The sequence below is a fragment of the Theropithecus gelada genome, chromosome 15, assembly GCF_003255815.1.
Source record: "Theropithecus gelada isolate Dixy chromosome 15, Tgel_1.0, whole genome shotgun sequence".
Taxonomy (NCBI): Eukaryota; Metazoa; Chordata; class Mammalia; order Primates; family Cercopithecidae; genus Theropithecus; species Theropithecus gelada.
The window spans coordinates 31,990,831-32,009,557 of NC_037683.1; the positions used below are offsets into that span (position 1 = coordinate 31,990,831).

The 18,727-nt window shown below is 39.6% G+C and overlaps 1 protein-coding gene across 3 annotated transcripts in view; it reads left to right on the top strand.

The window, feature by feature from the left end:
- Positions 1 to 18,727, top strand: part of TMEM245 (transmembrane protein 245) — a 101,923-nt gene extending 83,196 nt beyond the window's left edge. For all 3 annotated transcript variants that reach the window (XM_025359067.1, XM_025359068.1, XM_025359069.1), the window contains 3 exons: positions 324 to 498; positions 3,493 to 3,687; positions 17,141 to 18,727. In XM_025359067.1, the coding sequence (XP_025214852.1) occupies positions 324 to 498; positions 3,493 to 3,687; positions 17,141 to 17,186 (416 nt within the window). In that variant the 3' untranslated portion in view covers positions 17,187 to 18,727. The remainder of the gene's footprint in view (positions 1 to 323; positions 499 to 3,492; positions 3,688 to 17,140) is intronic.

Genomic DNA, 18,727 nt, shown 5'->3' on the forward strand with positions numbered 1-18,727 from the left:
AGGTATATTTATAGGACCGTATATTAACTATTGATTGAGAGTAACAACTCCAGAACCCTCAAATTCTATTGCTTAAGAAGAGATCCATAAATAAGACACAGACTTGGAAAGATTTTTAGTATCACGTTTTAAGATACTGAGCCTTTACTTAGCTAGAAAATTCAGTTAGATAGGGCATATCATTTCCCTAATATTTGAGTTTGTGAGTATTTAACTTGTTTTGTTGGAAATTGTTGAGGAGGAGGAGCTACGGCTTCGATTCTTTTGCTTTGTTAGTGTTTTGCTGATGATGTTAAGTTGCTTTTCTTTTACTCTTTTTTCAGCGTTAGCAGCAATCCTTGGAGCAGTGCCATTCTTGGGGACATACTGGGCAGCAGTACCTGCAGTTCTCGACCTGTGGCTGACACAAGGGTTAGGATGCAAGGCCATTTTACTGTTGATTTTTCATCTCTTGCCAACATACTTTGTAGATACTGCAATCTACTCTGACATATCAGGGTAAGTAAGCCACAGAATTTCTTAAGTTATTAGTGAATCCTCCAGGCATTTCTGTTGTTTTTTTTTAAAGGAGGATTTTTTTCCTCTCGGGTATACAAAAGAACTGGTAGTAGGAGTTTTCAGTGAAATAGCCTTTTGTGTTCCCACTGATATAATGAAATTTTCATTTAAAATAATATTGTTTACAAGGCATGATATTTTGGGGTGTTTTTTTTTTTTTGGTGGTTGTTGCCTGAAAGTTCCAGAGCAACTTTTTTTTTTTTTTGAGACAGTATCTCACCCAGACAGCTGGAGTGCAGGGTGCAGTCATGGCTCATTGCAGCCTTGAACCTTGAACTCCTGGGCTCAAGCAATCCTCCTGCCTTGAACTCCCCAAGGCACTAGGATTATGGGAATGAACCACCATGCCCTGCCAATATTTTATTATTACATATGTATTATTTATCATATTAATATATGATGTCCTGGGTTAAAACCAAATTGTGAATAATTTTGTCTTGATTTAGTGACATTTAACCTAGAAAAGAATTATGACCTGATGTACATCAAATATTTTAAGTACAGTGAACTGTTAATGATTATATTTATCTCTTCTTTGGTTTTGGAGAAAATGATGTTAGATTATATGTCTGAGGATTTCCATGTGAAACCAAATCTCAGCAAGTTAATTTCTGGCAAGCAGAGCTCTCTAAAGGTATAATTGGAATCGTTCTGTGATAAATACAGATTAACTCTAAGTCAGAATCAACACTTTAGCCATATAATACAATAAATAAATGTCTGTTTTCATAGGTTTTGGTATCTCTTTTAGAAATTGCACTAAATAAATCAAGCCAGTTCTCAGTCATATTAAAACTTGAGAGAGAAAATTAAAAGGCTGAACGTCATAGTGTGGTTAACTAGTGTGTCACAGTTGACATTTGAGTAGGACTAAGTATGATTTATACTTAAGTGCTTTTATTTCTTTAAACTTTGCTGTAAATTTTATATTAAGGTTTACAGCTGGAATTAAAGAAATACTGTCTTTTTTTTTTTTTTTTTTTTTTTTAGGCAAAGCCTCCCTCTATCACCCAGGCTGGAGTGCAGTGGCGCAGTCTCACCTCACTGCATCCTCTGCCTCCCAGGTTCAAGCCATTCTCCTGCCTCAGCCTCCTGAGTAGCTGGGATTACAGGCGTGCACCACCACACCTGGCTAATTTTTGTATTTTTAGTAGAGATGGGGTTTCACCATGTTGGTCAGGCTGATCTTGAACTCCTGACCTCAGGTGATCTGCCTGCCTTGGCCTCCCAAAGTGCTGGGATTACAGGCGTGAGCCACGATGCCCGGCCTAAAATACTGTCTTTAAACGTTGTCATTGGGAAATGAAAGGTTTGGCATAAATTGTTTTAGTTTTTAGTAGGTTAAGCTTTTATTAATAAACTCCCACACGTTTTTTTTTTTTTTTTTTAAAGCTTTAAGGCTGGGCATAGTGGCTCAAGCCTGTAATCCTATCACTTTGAGAGGCCGAGGTGGATGGATCACTTGAGCCCAGGAGCTCAAGACCAGCCTGGGAAACATGGTGAAACCCCTTCTGCACAAAAATAAAAAGATTAGTTTGGTGTGGTGGCACATGCCTGTAGTCCCAGCTATTCAGGAGGCTGAGGTGGGAAGGTCATTTGAGCCTGGGAGGTCGAGACTGCATTAAGCCGTGATTGCAGCACTGCACTCCAGCCTGGGTGATGGAACGGGGAAAAAAGCTTTAAGCATTTTTGATAGTTTTCCTTGAATGTGTTGTTTAGGGAAGAAGTTTACTTAGCAAACATGGAATACTGCCCTAAATCATTTTTTTGGAATGAGAAAGACAAACACATTATGAATATAATATATTGGTTTCCTGAAGACTGGTTCTCCACAAGTCTTACTTTGATTTAACTGTAATATAGAACATCCTTCCAGGATATTTAGTTATTTGCCCTTCACTGAATTGTTCTTCTCATCTATGTTTAAAACTAGAAACAAACAGAATGTGACTTATTTCCCAGTCCTTCTGATGTCAGTGGTCCTTTCTTGTCATTGTCAATGTGCTGTGCTACTGTGTTCTATTTTATTTCATTCCACTTCTGTAAGTGATACTGTAATAAGCTGGAGGGCATTTGTGATTCTCCTGTGAAATAGAAATCTTGGGCTTTGTGACAGATATTTTCCTCAGGAGGCCTTTTATCATTACCTGTGTTAAAAACTGTATTTTAGCCGGGCGCGGTGGCTCACGCCTGTAATCCCAGCACTTTGGGAGGCCGAGGCGGGTGGATCACAAGGTCAGGAGATCGAGACCATGGTGAAACCCCGTCTCTACTAAAAATAGAAAAAATTAGCCGGGCGCAGCGGTGGGCGCCTGTAGTCCCAGCTACTTGGGAGGCTGAGGCAGGAGAATGGCGTGAACCCGGGAGGCGGAGCTTGCAGTGAGCCGAGATTGTGCCACTGCACTCCAGCCTGGGCAACAGAGCAAGACTCCGTCTCAAAAAAAAAAACAAAAACAAAAACAAAAAAAACTGTATTTTAGGAGTTTGCCAAAAGTCTGACCTATGAGTAACAGGGGTGCTATCGTTGTTGTTGTCGTATAAAAGCATAATTAACTGAATTATATGCTCACTTAATTATCCTTGATGGAGGAAAACTTAACAGGTGACTCCTAACCAGTCCTAAGCCAACATTAACCCATCATAGGCAGGCACCTGAAATGGGTATAAAATATCTATTAACATTGCTGACTTTATTATTTCATTCCTGGAGCTATAAAAAGAGGCAGATGTCACCCATAGGAAAAAAAAATCTTGCATCTCAATGTTATTGCAGTCAGTGTTCATTGTATGCATCGAGGTGATCTAAAGAAAGATCTAAAGAAAGCTGATAATATGCCAAAAAGCATAGTGTATTAAAGAATGAACATTGTATTAGAAATGTATTTCAGATTTACTCCAGTTTTTGTGTGTTAAAGGTCATGCTCTTTATTCCAGAGGTGGCCATCCTTACCTGACAGGCTTGGCAGTGGCCGGTGGAGCATACTACCTAGGCCTGGAAGGAGCAATCATCGGGCCTATTCTTCTCTGCATACTTGTGGTTGCTTCCAATATCTATAGTGCCATGCTAGTGAGTCCCACGAATTCAGTGCCCACGCCAAACCAGACCCCATGGCCTGCTCAGACTCAGCGGTGAGTTAAAGCAGAATAATCGTAAGCTGCGTTTATACATTGAGCTGTCCTGTCTCTGTATTTGATAAGTAGCTTCATCCAGACTTGTCAGGATAAAGGTATTTGAGTACCAATGCTGTGATAAAGGTTGCAGAAGACACTAAGTGAATACAAATCGTTGGCAGAGTTTTGGGTTTCATATACCAAGAAAATTTAAAACCTATATTGGGGCAGGGAGCAGTGGCTCACACCTGTAATCCTAGCACTTTGGGAGGCCAAGGCGGGTGGATCACCTGAGGTCAGGAGTTCGAGACCAGCCTGGCCAACATGGCGAAACCCCATCTCTACTAAAAATACAAAAATTAGCCAGGTGTGTTGGCGCATGCCTGTGATCCCAGCTGCTCGGGAGGCTGAGGCAGAAGAATTGCTTGATCCTAGGAGGCGGAGGCTGCAGTGAGCCCAGATTGTGCCACTGGACTCCAGCCTGGGCAACAGAATGAGAGTCTGTAGACTCAAAGAAAAAAAAAAAAACCTATATTGTTTGAGAATTGTTAATGTCATGAAAAGCCAAAAATAAAGTTAAAAAATTTAATACCATGTGGAACATGGTATACCAGATTGAAAGAGACTCAAGAAATAGGACGACCAGGCCAGATGCAGTGGCTCACACCGCTAATCCCAGCATTTTGGGGGTCCGAGGTGGGCAAATAACCTGAGGTCAGGAGTTTGAGAGCAGCCTGGCCAACATGGTAAAACCCCATCTCTACTAAAAATACCCAAAAAATTAGCCAGATGTGGTGGCAGGCACCTGTAATCCCAGCTACTCGGGAGGCTGAGGCAGGAGAATCGGTTGAACCTGGGAGGCGGAGGTTGCAGTGAGCCGAGATCATGCCATTGGATTCCAGCCTGGGCGACAGAGTGAGACTCTGTCTCAAAGGAAAAGAAAAAAAAAGGAAAAGAAATAGGACAACCAAATGCATGGCATGAGTCTGGGATAGATTTCTGGATTGGGGATGGGAGGAATCTATAAAGAATATTTCTGAAACAATTGGGGAAATTTGAACGTGGACCATATGTTAAATAATATATCAATGTTAAATTTGGTTTAACCAGTTTAATAATGATACTTCGATAACCAGTGATACAATGATAGCCAGTCATAACCAGTGACACTTTTGTTCTGTAGAAGAATGTCCTTTAAAGATGACCGGTCATGATGTCTGCCACTTATTTGCAAGCAGTTCAGCCAAAACAGAGGGAGAGAGGAAGTGGCTGTAGCAAAATGTTAACAACTGGTGAATCTAGATGAAGGACATATGGTTGTTAATTGTACCAGCATTTCAATTTTGTGTAGGTTTATACATTTTTAAAATACAAAGTTGGGAAAAAATTATTTGGGACACCAATATAGAGTTGCAACGTGTTATTTTGTAAGTACGAATATGAAAATAACAATTGCTGTTATCTGCTGTCACCAGCATTTCATAAAATAAATTATAATGTTTGAAAAATTTTCCCAATTGTCTTATAATTTTCTTAAATTTCTTTAGGTATAATTTATATATGATGAGGATGTACATCTAAGTAGCCAAATATACCTCTATATAGACAGGTTGATTTTTCCATATACTCACACCCATGTAACCACTACCCATATCAAGATATAGAATATTTTTGTTATTCTAGAAGGCTTCTCCCTGCCTCCTCTCAGACCCCACTGCCTGCTGATATTCTAACTGTAGTCACTTTTCATTAGTTTTGCCTGTTTCTGAACTTCATGTAAAAGAAATCATATGGTAGGTACATACTCATATAGTCAGCCCTCTTTGCTCAACAGTGTGTCTCTGTGTGATTCATTCATGTTGTTGGATGCTTTACTCTGTTCATGGGTCATTCCTTCATTGTTGTCTAATCTTCCATTACATGAATATATTGCAGTCACATTTAATCATTGTAGGACTAATAGATATTTGGGTAGTTTGCAGTTTATGTCTGTTATAATTCAAGTTGCTATACTTTCTTTTTTTAAAAAAATTCTTATTTTGCCATGAACGTTTTTGTACATGTCTTTTGGTGGACATGCGCATAGTACTTACTGTAGTTGGACATATACCTAAAAGTGGAATGTCTGGTTATACATCTGGTTTTAAGTTTAGGTGGATATTTAAAAACAGTTTTCTATGTCGTGTGCCAGAAATTACATTTTAACAACAAAAAAGTAAGAAGGACAGTCTCAGAATAAAAAGTAAAAGATTTTTAACTTTCCATAAACTATATGCATTTACCTTGTTATCTGCAATTGGAAAACACTAGTTTTCCTGCCACTGGATATTCTTGTATAATCAAGGAGTCATTGACAAGTTGTTTCTGACAATGCATTTAATGAAAATATTTTATGCTTTTATGTAAAATTCTTTAACAACATGATTCTGTTTAATTTTGTTTTCAGTGTTATATTTTGTGAAAAGAGACATGGTCCTTTAACTCGGGACAAATGCAGTACAGTCTCTGAGTTAGAGCCAGTTAGGGGGCCATTTTAGCCAATGCATGATCCTTACTTGATGGCAGGGGAAAATCAGTTTTTCCAAAAGAATAAAAGGAGAGATGCTTCGGTGATTTTGACAAGGGCCTTCCCAATTTGGTAGTGGTGACACTATGATATCCTTTTCTGCCTTTGCCTCTTAAAGACAAGTGCTCAGGTACCTGAGATGCCAGTGTGCTCAAAAGCAACAGAATGCACTTGCTAACTTGAGGCTGTGTTCCATGGGCTTGCCAAACACAAAGAAAAAAGAGAATTGATCAATATTTTGCTGTTATTTTGAGTAAAACTTAATGATTTCAAGTTACTAAAGCAAGAGTTAGTTTTTAAGGCGAAACAAAAGCAACTTAAATGAATTCTTTTAGAGGTAATAAACCTTTTTAACCCTCTCTCTTTCTAAAAGTACAAAATGCTTATGTGGTATGGCGGAGTGGAAAAAGATAATGTGAGGACCCATGTATATAGCCTTTGTCTTTCAAAGTTACTCATGCACGTAGTTTAAAGAGTCAAATTTCTACAAAACTCAGTGAAAAATAAGGGCTTTGCCTTCTCCCTCTTCCTTTTTCTAAGAGGAACTACGTTTTGACCCTAATTATTTTGGTATTTACCTCCATATCTTGAAATGACATGCTTATTTCTGATATGGTCATGTATAGGCATCATCTAATAACTTCCCACTTGGAAGGTCAGAAGTTAGCTTTCACTACCCATTCGCCCGGAACAAACTATGATACTGGTTAGATCAGTATTCAGGTTTTACATTATTATGACTTTAAATTATATTCATATTTGAGCCTTGTCATATATTCTAATATTTCTTTACCCCTACGACTTTTGCTTTCTCTTGAGTTAGTAAAGATACTGGTTTTTATTTGCTTTGCTTTCCATGTACTTATAACTAATCCCATCTCAAGCTCCGCACCAGGCACTCGCCTCTCCACTTGGTATGTTCAGTTGCACCAGGCATAGTTGGTCTTCTGAACAAGACTCTCCTGAGTGTCTTGGTCTGCCCCATTGGAGTGCTGTCCTTTTGGCTTGCTGTTCAGCTATCACCTTGGGTATTCCCTCAACTCTCCCTTGCGTTGGAATCCTTATTTCTTATATCCTATATAATTTTCTTTCTTGATTTATGCCTTTTTGGTGGAGCACATCGTCTTGTAGATTTTCAGGAAAATATGCATAGGAGGTAAATTTTGAGGGACGATGCATGTCTGAAAAAGCTTTTCCTAATGTCATACTTAATCCGATAGCTTTCCTATGTAGAGAATTCTATGCTTGACATTTTTTCTTTAACATTTCTTTATTCATTGTTTTCTAGCTTCTAGGATTGTTGTTAAAAGTCAAGCAATTTTTATTCTTGATTCTTGTTAATTTAACTGTTTGAAGACATATAAGATCTTTTTGTTTATCTGTGTTTTTTGTCCTGTTGGGCACTTGCTAAGACCTTTAAAAGTGAAAACTTATGTTCTGGTGTTCTGACATTTTTCTTGAGTTGTTTCATTATTTCCTTTTCTTCTTTCAGAAATTTATTTTATTTTGACGTTGACCCTCATGGACTGGGCATTTCACATTTTAAATACTTTTTCTCTTTTTTCACTTGTGTCTTTTTGGCTCCATTTTCTGGGTGATTTCTTCAACTTTATCTTGTAGCTTTACTATAGCACTTTCCATTTCTACTTGCACATGTTTTTCAGTCTCCTTTATTGAGGTGTTATTTCCTTAGAATAAAATGTGCCTTTTTAGCCTAGAGGTTTATGTTTTGTATGACATGTAACAAATTACACGTTTAGCAGCTTACTATACATTTATGACACAGCTTCTGTGGGTCAGGAGTTCAAGCAAAACTTGGTTGGTTCCTCTGCTTAGGACCTGACAATCTGCAGTCACAGTTGGGGTTTCATCTGTGGATTGGAGTCCTCTTTCAAGCGGTCCTGTTGTTGGCATAATTCATTTCCTTGTAGTTGTGTAACTGAGACTCATGGCTCCTAGAGGCTGCCTCTCTTCATAGGCAGCTGATAATCTGGGTTTTTGCTTCTTTAAGGCCAGCAGGAGAGTATTTTTCTAACTTCAGTCTCTGACCCCTAGACTTTTTAAAAGAAGAGCTCACCTGATTAGACCTAGCCCACCCAGCATAATTTCTCTTTTTTAAGTCAGCTAATGAGGGACATTTATGACATCTATAAAATCCATCCACCTTTGGCATACATGTTGAGCATCCCAAATCCCAAGTTGGAAACTCTACAGAATCAGAAACTTTTTGAATGCCAACATGATACTCAAAGGAAGTGTTTGTTGGAGCATTTTGGATTTTTTTTTTTTTTTTTGAGACAGGGAGAGTCTCACTCTGTCACCCAGGCTGGAGTGCAAGTGGCACGATCTCGGCTCACTGCAACCTCTGCCTCCCAGATTCAAATGATTCTCCTGCCTCAGCTTCCTGAGTAGCGAGGACTTACAGGTGCATGCCACAACGCCTGGCTAATTTTTGTATTTTTAGTAGAAACAGGGTTTCGCCATGTTGGCCAGGCTGGTCTCCAACTCCTGACCTCAGGTGATCTGCCCTCCTCAACCTACCAAAGTGCTGGGATTACAGGCATGAGCCACTGCACTCGGCCAGCATTTTGGATTTTGGATTCTTGGATTTGGGGTTAGTATAATGTAAATATTCCCAAATGCAAAAAAGATGGGAATCACTTCTGTTCCCAAGCATTTCAGATAAGGGACACTAACCTGCATTAACAGAACCACAATATCGGGTATTGAAGATGTTTGGCTGTTGGCTCATGTTAAGAATGAGATATGGCCGGGCGCGGTGGCTCACGCCTGTAATCCCAGCACTTCGGGAGGCCGCAGTGGGTGGGTCACCTGAGGTCAGGAGTTCAAGACCAGCCTGGCCAACATGGTGAAACCCCGTCTCTACTAAAAATACAAAATTAGTCAGGCATGGTAGCATGCACCTGTAGTCCCCACTACTCGGGACGCTGAGGCAGGAGAATCATTTGAATCTGGGAAGCAGAGGTTGCAGTGAGCTGAGATTGTGCCACTGTACTCCAGCCTGGGTGACAGAGCGAGACTCTGTCCCAAAAAGAAAAGAGACTCAGAAGCTGTGGTGGATTATGATATGTGTTACCATAATATAATGTGGCAGGGCCACTGCTTTGTCCAGCCCTTAATGTCAGTGATTTTGGTCCCCTTTTTGGGCTCATGTAGTCCTCAAAGAAAGAGCTTCTAATCTGGCTAGAGACTAAAAGCCTGGCTGCCAGCCTCCCGGGAGCCAGGAGGAGGAAAGGGTCTGGACAGCCTTCAAGATGTAAACATCCACTTAATCTCCCAGTGTTGGGATGGATGCCCACCCTCATTTCTGCCTGTTGTGCACTAGTTCAGAGACTTTTTTTTTTTTTTTTTTTTTTTACCTCCAGAGGGGAAAAACCTCTAGTTTTCTGCCAAGGAGGGGAGAGGGTGGAGTCAGCTGCTTGGCTGGGTGGGAGGTGGGGTGAGGCTATCAGAGGGTGTTGTCTTACTGCTCTTTAAGGAAACTGTAGAGCAATCCTGTGTTTTCCCCCACCTCCGGCTCTACTTCCAGAGTTACTTGATGTCACCAGTTCCTAAGCCTGGGGGATTTCTCCGAATAAATCAAAATGTTTCCCGGCCTTTCTCACTACTGGTTTAAGATTCAGCTTTTTAGGGTCTTGTGTTAGTCTGTTTTTCATTGCTATAAAGGAATTCCTGAGGCTAGAAAATTTATGTAAAGAAAATAAGTTTATTTTGGCTCATGGCTCTTCAGACTGTACAAGAAGTATACTGCCAGCACCTGCTTCTGGTGAGGCCCCAGGAAACTTCCAGTCATGGTGGAAGGCAAAGGGGAAGCAGATGTGTCACACGGAGAGAGAGGAAGCAAGAGAGATGACAGGCTGTTCTAAACAAACTGCTTTTACCTGAAGGAATAGAGCAAAAACTCATTTATCATTATTGGGGGGAGGGCACCAAGCCATTAATGAGGGATCTGCTCCCATGGCGCAGACACCTCCCACTAGGCCTCACCTTCAACATTAGGGATCATATTTTAACATGAGATTTGCATGGGACAGACAGCCAAACTCTATCACATATGCCAGATCATAGCAGTCCCACCCGCTTTCCACCTTCTTAGAATTTGTTGCTTTTGCCTCTTAGTTCTTTTTTTTTTTTCTTTCATGGCCTTTGCTGTCCATGGTGCAGCCACACTGGCTTTCCATCAGGCCTCAGATACACTAGGTGCCATTGAAACTCTGGGCCTTTGTGCTTGCTGGTTTCTCTATGTGGATAATCCTCCATCTGGATAATCCCCCCATCTTTCCTTCTTAAGGAACTCTTAACTATTCAGATCTCAGTTCGAATGTCAGTTCATCAGAGAAGCGTTTCCTACCCCCAAGATTAGGTTATGGCCTCCTTGCCAGTTTAATGTGTTTATAGTTTGTACCTTGTACTTATTTTTTTTTGGAGTACAGTTTTCATTTATATACTTGATTATTTTTCTCTCTCCGCCATCCCAACTTGACTATAGTTGCTGTTACTGCCAGGGCCAAGTCTGTTTTAATTACTGATGTCAACCTCTGTCAACAGTATTTTGTACTCAGAATGCTCAATTCCTAGTGGAAGAAATGAATGGGCTGTGAGGGAATAGTAGCTACAGAAGCATGAGCTCTGAAAGGGCTTGGCTTTTTCTAGGAATTTGTATATTGTTACAGTGTGACAATACAGGATAGACAGTTGCATTTTATTAAACAGACATACCTCTTAATTCCATACCGCAAAAAAACTTGTTGGACTACTGTCTTCAGACAGATGAATGCCCATTCTCCTAAGGAAAGATTGTAGGAAGGAAGACCTTCTCTGCTGCTCACTGTTGATAGTGAGAATGTAGTGGATACAGCACAGCTTTGGGCTGCCAACTATTTTGGCCTCTACTGAATAATCAGAACCTTTCACTTCCTTTGTTCTCTATTAATAGTGGGCTTGTTTAGGGAGATGGGATGGTAGGGAGAGGCGAAAACATCCCTGTAATCATGCATACTTTCTTGATTTTTGGACAGGATAATCAGACTTGCTTTGATAGACTTCTTTCACTTCTACTAAAAATTGAGCAGCAGTCTGTGAATATTAAAGCCCAGAAAATCCTGTAAGGAGTATATCCCAGGAAGTCTTTGGGGGATGCTATTCTCCATATTATAGTTTTCCTTTGCCCTCTGTTACACCTTGACAGTGTTGAAGGTGACAACTGGAATGTGGTCCTTTAGGAACTCAGCTTTATGTTTCTCTAGGGAAGATTTAGTAACTTGTGGCTGTTTTTGTACTCGCTTTCTTAATCTGAGGTTTATATCTTTCATAACTAAATACCCAAAGTATAATCAAAAATGAGTATCTGCTGGGCTTATGCCTGTAATCCCAGCACTTTGGTAGCCCAAGGCAGGCGATCGTTTGAGTCCAGGAGTTCAAGACCAGCCTGAGCAACATGGTGAAACCCCATCTCTGGGTCTCTGTAAAGTGAGGCATAAAGATACGCGCCATAAACCATCCCCACTTCTGCAGATCTTTACGCTAACCCTAAGAATTTCAGTTGGGGTGCACTTGCTGTCATTCCACTTTAGAAGATTGAGAAAAGAGAGTAAACTGGGGCTAGAAAGGGAATACATTTGATTTACTTTCTGTTACTTGAAAATTTCCTGAATCTGTTCATCCTCTTTACTCCCAGCGGTGTGACCCACTGCCAGGATTGCTTCAGCAGCCTCTTTACTGGTGCCTGCCTCGAGTTTGGCACCCCTCTAGTCTGTTCTTCATAGCACCCTCTCTCTGATGTTTCTGAAACATAAATATTCTACTCTGCTGCTGCTTAAAATTCCCACAGTGGCTTCCCGTGGCCTTCAAGATAAAGCTGACATATTAATTTGTCCTGTCAGACTTCTCTTCTCATGCCTTTTTTCTGTCTACTTCTCCAGATTCATTTCTGTGCTGTGTGCCTTGCATTTCATTTTTCAACCTTATTAAACTTGTTTTAGTTACCAAAACGCAGTGTCATCTTTGTAGTGTTGTCCCCTCTGTAAAGAATACCACTTCCCTCCCAGCCAAGTCCAATATCATGGTCATACAAAGTACCCTTTTTGTGAGAAATATTACTGAAACTGAACTAGGTAAGAAGTCCTTGTTGTGTCCCTGTGGTATCTTATACTTCTGTTGAAACTTAATACATGTTTTATAGATGTGTGTTTAATTCATTGTTTTTTCCCATCAGTTGGTAAACTTTTTGAAGGTGGGAGCTATATCTAACTTGACCACTGTTTTGCTATTCGTAACGTGGTGTTTGGTGCATAGAAAGTGCTAGGTGAAGATTTAGTGAAGTTGTGAATTAGTGAAACCAAAAGCAGATTAGATAAAAAGGATTTTTCAATACAACCTTGAGGCTGATAAAAGAGGATGGGACATAGTAAACCCTAGCCTTAGAACTTTATTCCAAATTTGTTGGAAGGGAGGGAATATGTATAATAGTGGTTGCATGTGGTCTGTCACAGGATTGTATGCTGGTACTGGTGTAGGAAATATACAGTCAGTGCTGGGGAGCCAGCTAAGTAAGTTAAATTAGTCAGTTATAACTTTCAGGCATCCATAACTTATTCTGCACGTCTAGGAAGCTGGAAGTCAACAAGTCTTCCATTGTTAAATCATAAAAGATTTAAACATTTACATGGAGGGAAGAGGGTAGGGGGTGAAATGAATTTGTAAAGATCTCATTGAAACTTTGAGGCAAGCAGATCCCAAAATATTTTCAAAGAGCAAGGAATAGTGAGAGACTACACTGCACAATCCCTGTTGCTCTGAAAGGAGGTGTAAAATGTTAACAGTCCTGTAGTCCCCCAGTCACCTGTGGTCCCGTTCTGCATTGCTTATTCTTAGATGAGAAATTCTATAACCATGATTCCTTGCAGCATAATAATCCTTAGAATTTGGGAAAGAATGCTGTATTTAAATGGTTTAGGTAGGATGTTAAAACATTTTCAGAAAATAGTATCAATGCAGTGTTTATTTTTAACGCAGAGAGTTACAGTTTTGTGAACTTTGCTTATTAGTTAGAGCTGTGCCTCTGTAATAAGCCAAAAACCAAATAATTTCTGCATCTCTAGACTATAGATACTTTTTTCCTGGAGATAGAGATTTGTTCAAGATCAGTGTTACTTCAGTAGGGTTCTATACACACACACACCTCCCGCTCCATCACCCTAATACCCAGAGAGAACATTGAGATGAAAGACTCTTAGTAACTGATTTCTAAGCTTGCTTCAAGTTGTTGGTTTTCTTTGTTTTCCTGAGTCGTTTTGGAGGCTTTCTTGGCCTGGAGACAAAATTTAATAGTAGGTAGGAATTTCAAGGTTACAGCTAAGCTTACTTGTCAACAGAGAGCAGTGACTAGACTAACCACAGCCTTAATCTTATTTAATGTGTCTTTGCCCTGAGGCAGAAATCTTCATTCATAATTTAGAGGAAATGAATAGTTAATAGATATAAAATTGTAGGTATCTGAGAAATTTGAAAAGATGTCAGAGAACCCCGTTGGGTATTAGAAAATGCTTTGTAGTATTAGCCAGTTTTTGACTATTGCTTGCAAAGATTTTCCAGGGCTTTTCAGAATTAAGTGCTACCTGAAATTCATATTGTCTGAGACAGCAGCCAGCTTGGCCTGTAGACAAATGTAAAAACACAAACTTGGGTGAGACTGAAAAATAGCTATCTAGAGCTATAGTGCTGACAGGAGTGTGAAGGTGATTTTTTTTCTCCCCAGACATTTTCTCATGTCTGGAGTCATTTTGATTGTCATTCTAGTTGGATAGAGGCTGGGGATGCTACACAATATCTTATAATGTAGAACAATGTCAAGATTGAGAAACACTGGTTATAGATAGCTAGATAGCTAGATAAATAGATATTAATGCATATAAACATACATGTGCGTATACAAATCTTCACTTTCGGACTTGTATTCAGAACATAAAAATCTTTAAGAAAAGAAAATTCATTTCAATTATTAGATCAGCCAGCATCTTTAAAAATGGTTGGTGTATTCTTGTCACACATAAACCCTCTCAAAGCCTCAGGATCCATAGCCAGGAGACTCACAGTTTTTCAAAGTAGAGCTGTGCTAGTAGAGGTGTGCTTCAGAGATCCAGAGGCTTAGGGCACCATCCTTGAAAGAGCCTTGAGATAAGTGAACATCCTTGAAGGTAATTTCTTTTCTGTGACATTTTACCTGTTCCCCTCTTAACACTGAAGTATTTTCCTCACTGAGTGCTGCAAGGTTAGTCTTTAATTGAACTCTGCCTTGCCTGTGGGCCTCCTAAATATTTGTATGAATTGAGAGTCAGGAGAGAAAAGGAGTAAGGGAGGGGGCATGATTGTGGAATTACATTTGAAGTTCAGATTGTTTGTTTTGTAAGTTTTTAGGTGATTATACCTAATGAAAGCTTTTCGTTATCTTTAGTTTCTACTACTGTGAGCTGTTTCTTAAGTTTATGGAACACTTACTTTATATTGTACTTCATTTTATTCCTTCTTCCCTCCCTCCCTCCCTCCCTTCCTTCCTTCTTTTTTTTTTGTGGGGGAGGGTGGTGGTGGTGCAGGGTCTCATTTTGTTGCCCAGGTTGGACTGGAGTGGCATGACCTAGACTCACTGCAGCTTCAACCTCTTGGGCTCAGGTGATCCTCCTACCTTAGCCTCCCAAGTGGATGGGACTATAGGCATGTGCCACTATGCCTGGCTAATTTTTAAATTTTTTTTTTTGTAGAGATGTCTCACTGTTGCCCAGGCTGGTCTTGAGCTCCTGGCTCAAGCAGTTCTCCTACCTCAGCCTCTTAAAGTGCTAGGATTACAGGTGTGAGCCACCATGCCTGGCCTTTAGCTCTATTTCTAATGAAAAAGTTGAGTAATTTGTTGACAATAACCAAGAGTTGGTTATTAGTATGAAATAAACTTAGCTTTATTTGACTATGATTTAAAAAATCTGCCAGGCACGGTGGCTCACACCTGTAATCCCAGAACTTTGGGGGAAACTGAGGTGGAGTTACTTTGAAGCTAGGAGTCTGAGATCAGCCTGGGTGACATAGAGAAACCCTATCTCTACTAAAAAAGTTGAAAAAAAAAAATTAGGCATAGCTCAGTCTCAGCTACCTGGGAGGCTGAGGTGAGATGATCACTTGAGCCCAAAGCTTCTTGAGCCCAGGAGCTGTGATCACACCACTGCACTGCAACCTGGGTGACGGAGTGAAACCCTGTCTTTAAAAAACAAGTCTTTTTATCTATCTATCTATCTATCTATCTATGAAGAAACAACATAGTATATGTGTATGTGTGTATAAAGAAAAAATATAGTGATATTGCAAAGTAATATAACTAACATAATTTACATAATTATAAATTTAATATAAATTATATAACTTTATATTACATAATTAATATAACTTTTATTATAATATTAAAATTATTTGGGGCCAGACATGATGGCTCATGTCTGTAATCCTAGCACTTTGGGAGGCCAAGGTGGGTAGATCACTTGAGCTCAGGAGTTCAAGACCAGCCTGGGCAACATGGTGAAACCCTGTCTATACAAAAAAGTACAAAAATTAGCCAGGTGTGGTGTCATGTTCCCTGTAGTCCCAGCTACTCAAGAGGCTGAGGTGGGAGGATGGCTTGAGCCCAGAGGCAGAGGTTGCAGTGAGCCGAGATAGCACCAGTACACTCCAGCCTGGGCAGCAGAGTGAGACCTTGTCTCAAAAAAACAAAACAAAAAAACAAAAACAAACTGTAAAGGCAAATATTTTTCTGTATTTCTAATATGTGGACTTACTGTAAAGGAGCAGCAATATAACTTCTATCTGAAAGGATGGTAATAGACTGTGCTTTATATCTGTATCACTTAAGGTAGTTTAGGCTGTACATAACCAAAAACTAAACAAAAAAACCCATCATCAACAAGACTCAAAGTAACAGTGACTTAACCTAGTAGTTGATTTCTTGCTTGTGTAAAAGAAGGTAGGCCATCCAGGGCTTGAGTGACTGTTGCATAAACATCTGGTCCCAGCCTCTCTTCATCCTGATATACTGTCAGCCTTGGTGCGAGGCCTTTTTGTCTTACATGGATGCTTGAGCTTATGTTCATTGATAAATTCTGACCTGGCCATTTGGCTGCCAGCATAGATGTGAATTTAACCAGGTGATTTATCCCAGCTCAGACATGTAAATTATGTAGCAAAAGCAAGCTAGCTACTACAGTCCTGAGGTAGACATTTCATGTATGCAGCAGCCAGGCATGGTGCTCAGCCACCATCATCCAGCCCAGATATTACCTGCCAATAACATTATTTGCTTAGCTTGTTTAATGTGTGTCAGAAACAGTAGAAGTACAAGGTCACTTGATTGAAAGACCTACCCCATTTTTCCTGCACTGAACCACATCCCTTAGAGCTTGGACTCTGTTAGATTACAATTTCTATTTTGTAATAAAATGTATCCACTTAGCATTTCATCTTTGATCTCTTAGTGTTTTTTCTCTTTAACATCAATCATCATATCCACTTGGAGCCAGTAACAAGGTGGAAGAGCTGAAGAAGATTGCTCTTCTCTTTTAAGGAACTGCCCAGAAGTTGCACGTCTACTTAAATCTCATTGACCAAAGTATAGTCACATGGTCATGTGTAGTTTCAAGGGAAATAGTCCTTTGGACAATGGATCCAGCAAAAAAATGGAGTTCTTGTTGATAAAGAAAGAGCAACAACTAGCAGACTTTGAAACAATACTCAATGAAAATCTTAAGAAAAAATAGTGACTGTATAATCTTATTAGGGCTCCAAAAGATTGTAAAACTAGGATACTGTTTTATGGTAATCAACTGATCATTCCGTCTTTTTTTCTTTTAGGACTTTCCGTGACATTTCTGAAGATCTGAAATCTTCAGTAGGTTGATATGGTTTCCTCTGCAGTGATTTTTCTAGGAAGTTCAAATTTGACAGTAAGTTAAGCTCAGCTGTGGCCTTCTGCCCTTTCAGCTGTGCCTAGCAAGCAGAACCCAGGAAAGAAGCAGAAACCTCCTGGCCTTACATACAGAATGCCTGGACAAGAGAGAACTTGCTGCGGGATGCTTTGTATTTTAAAACACAGCTTGAGAGTTCAGAATTGGTAGTTTGCTCACTTAACTGTTGTTAAGATGGCTTGAAAAGTTTCATTTTATACACTGGTACCCTGGCTTGAAATTTTTCCACTTTGGTTATCTATATTACTATGTTATATATTTATAAAGTTATTTTAAGAACTCTAAACTACCTGCTGTTAAAAGAATATATGGTGTAATTTTTTCCTGGTTTAAGAAATCTGTTGTTAAACTTTTCTAAGACAGTCACTTTTCAAGGAAGAGGGCTTTCACTTTTGAGTGTGTAGTTGAGTGAGCAGGAAAAATGAATCTTCTGCGCTTCTCCCACAATGTATTATACGTTCTTTAAGAAAGAATAAATCATAAGTATAAGGGTGGGGTGGATTATTTGATGTTCAGTTTTGTGTTGTATCCTTGGGAGATACAAAGATTGAAGCTCTTCCTCCTCTTCCTTTTCTCTTAACGCTCCTTTACACTATTGCCAAATTATAAAACTTGGCTGACCACGTTGAAGTGAAATACTTATTAAGCTGCTATGAATGGTAACAGTATGATAAAATTCATGCTGTTGTTAGGTTTTCTCCTTCCAAGTGTTTGAAGTGAAAAATCTCAGGTGTAGCAATACTTTGATTTGTTAAATGTATCCGTTTCATTATTTGGAACTCTGCCAATAAGTTAGTTTTCAGCAGAATTTTATATTTATGTAGTATTTTCCCATCTTTTAGCACAGTGCCTTGCACATGACTCTAAATGAATGCTTGTTGAATTGAATTGCAACTTTAAAAATATCTCAGATATCACAATAACCAGCATAGTGCTTTACATTTTTACAAAGTCCTTTTGCACATACTATTTCACAAGTACATCACATCAGCTTTCATATAGCTTTATATTATTTTACATCAGTTTTACACTGATGGAGAAGCTAAAGTTCAGAAAAGTGACCAACTCAAAGTTGTAAAGTTTAGTAGGATTTGGCCTCAGATCTTTGACTCCGTTGTCTGCAGATTCTGCTGTACTAGTGTTCCTTCTAAATACTGTATGCAGTTTTCCCAGTGTTACGAGACAGGTGTTGCTATCCATTTGTTGTGAATGAAGACTTGTCCTATAGTATATGACAGGGCTGAGAGTGGACTGTAGTTCTTAGCTGAACCCTTTCTACTGTTTAAAACAGTCATCAGGCCTATCCTCTGCTCCCAGGAGAATGTGAAAAAGAACAGGGTTCTCTGCCAGGCTGTAGGTGGTGGCTCACATCTGTAATCCCAGCACTTTGGAAGGCCGAGGTGGGTGGATTGCTTGAGCCCAGGGGTTTGAGATCAGCCTAGGCAACATGGCGAAACCCCATCTCTACAAAAAA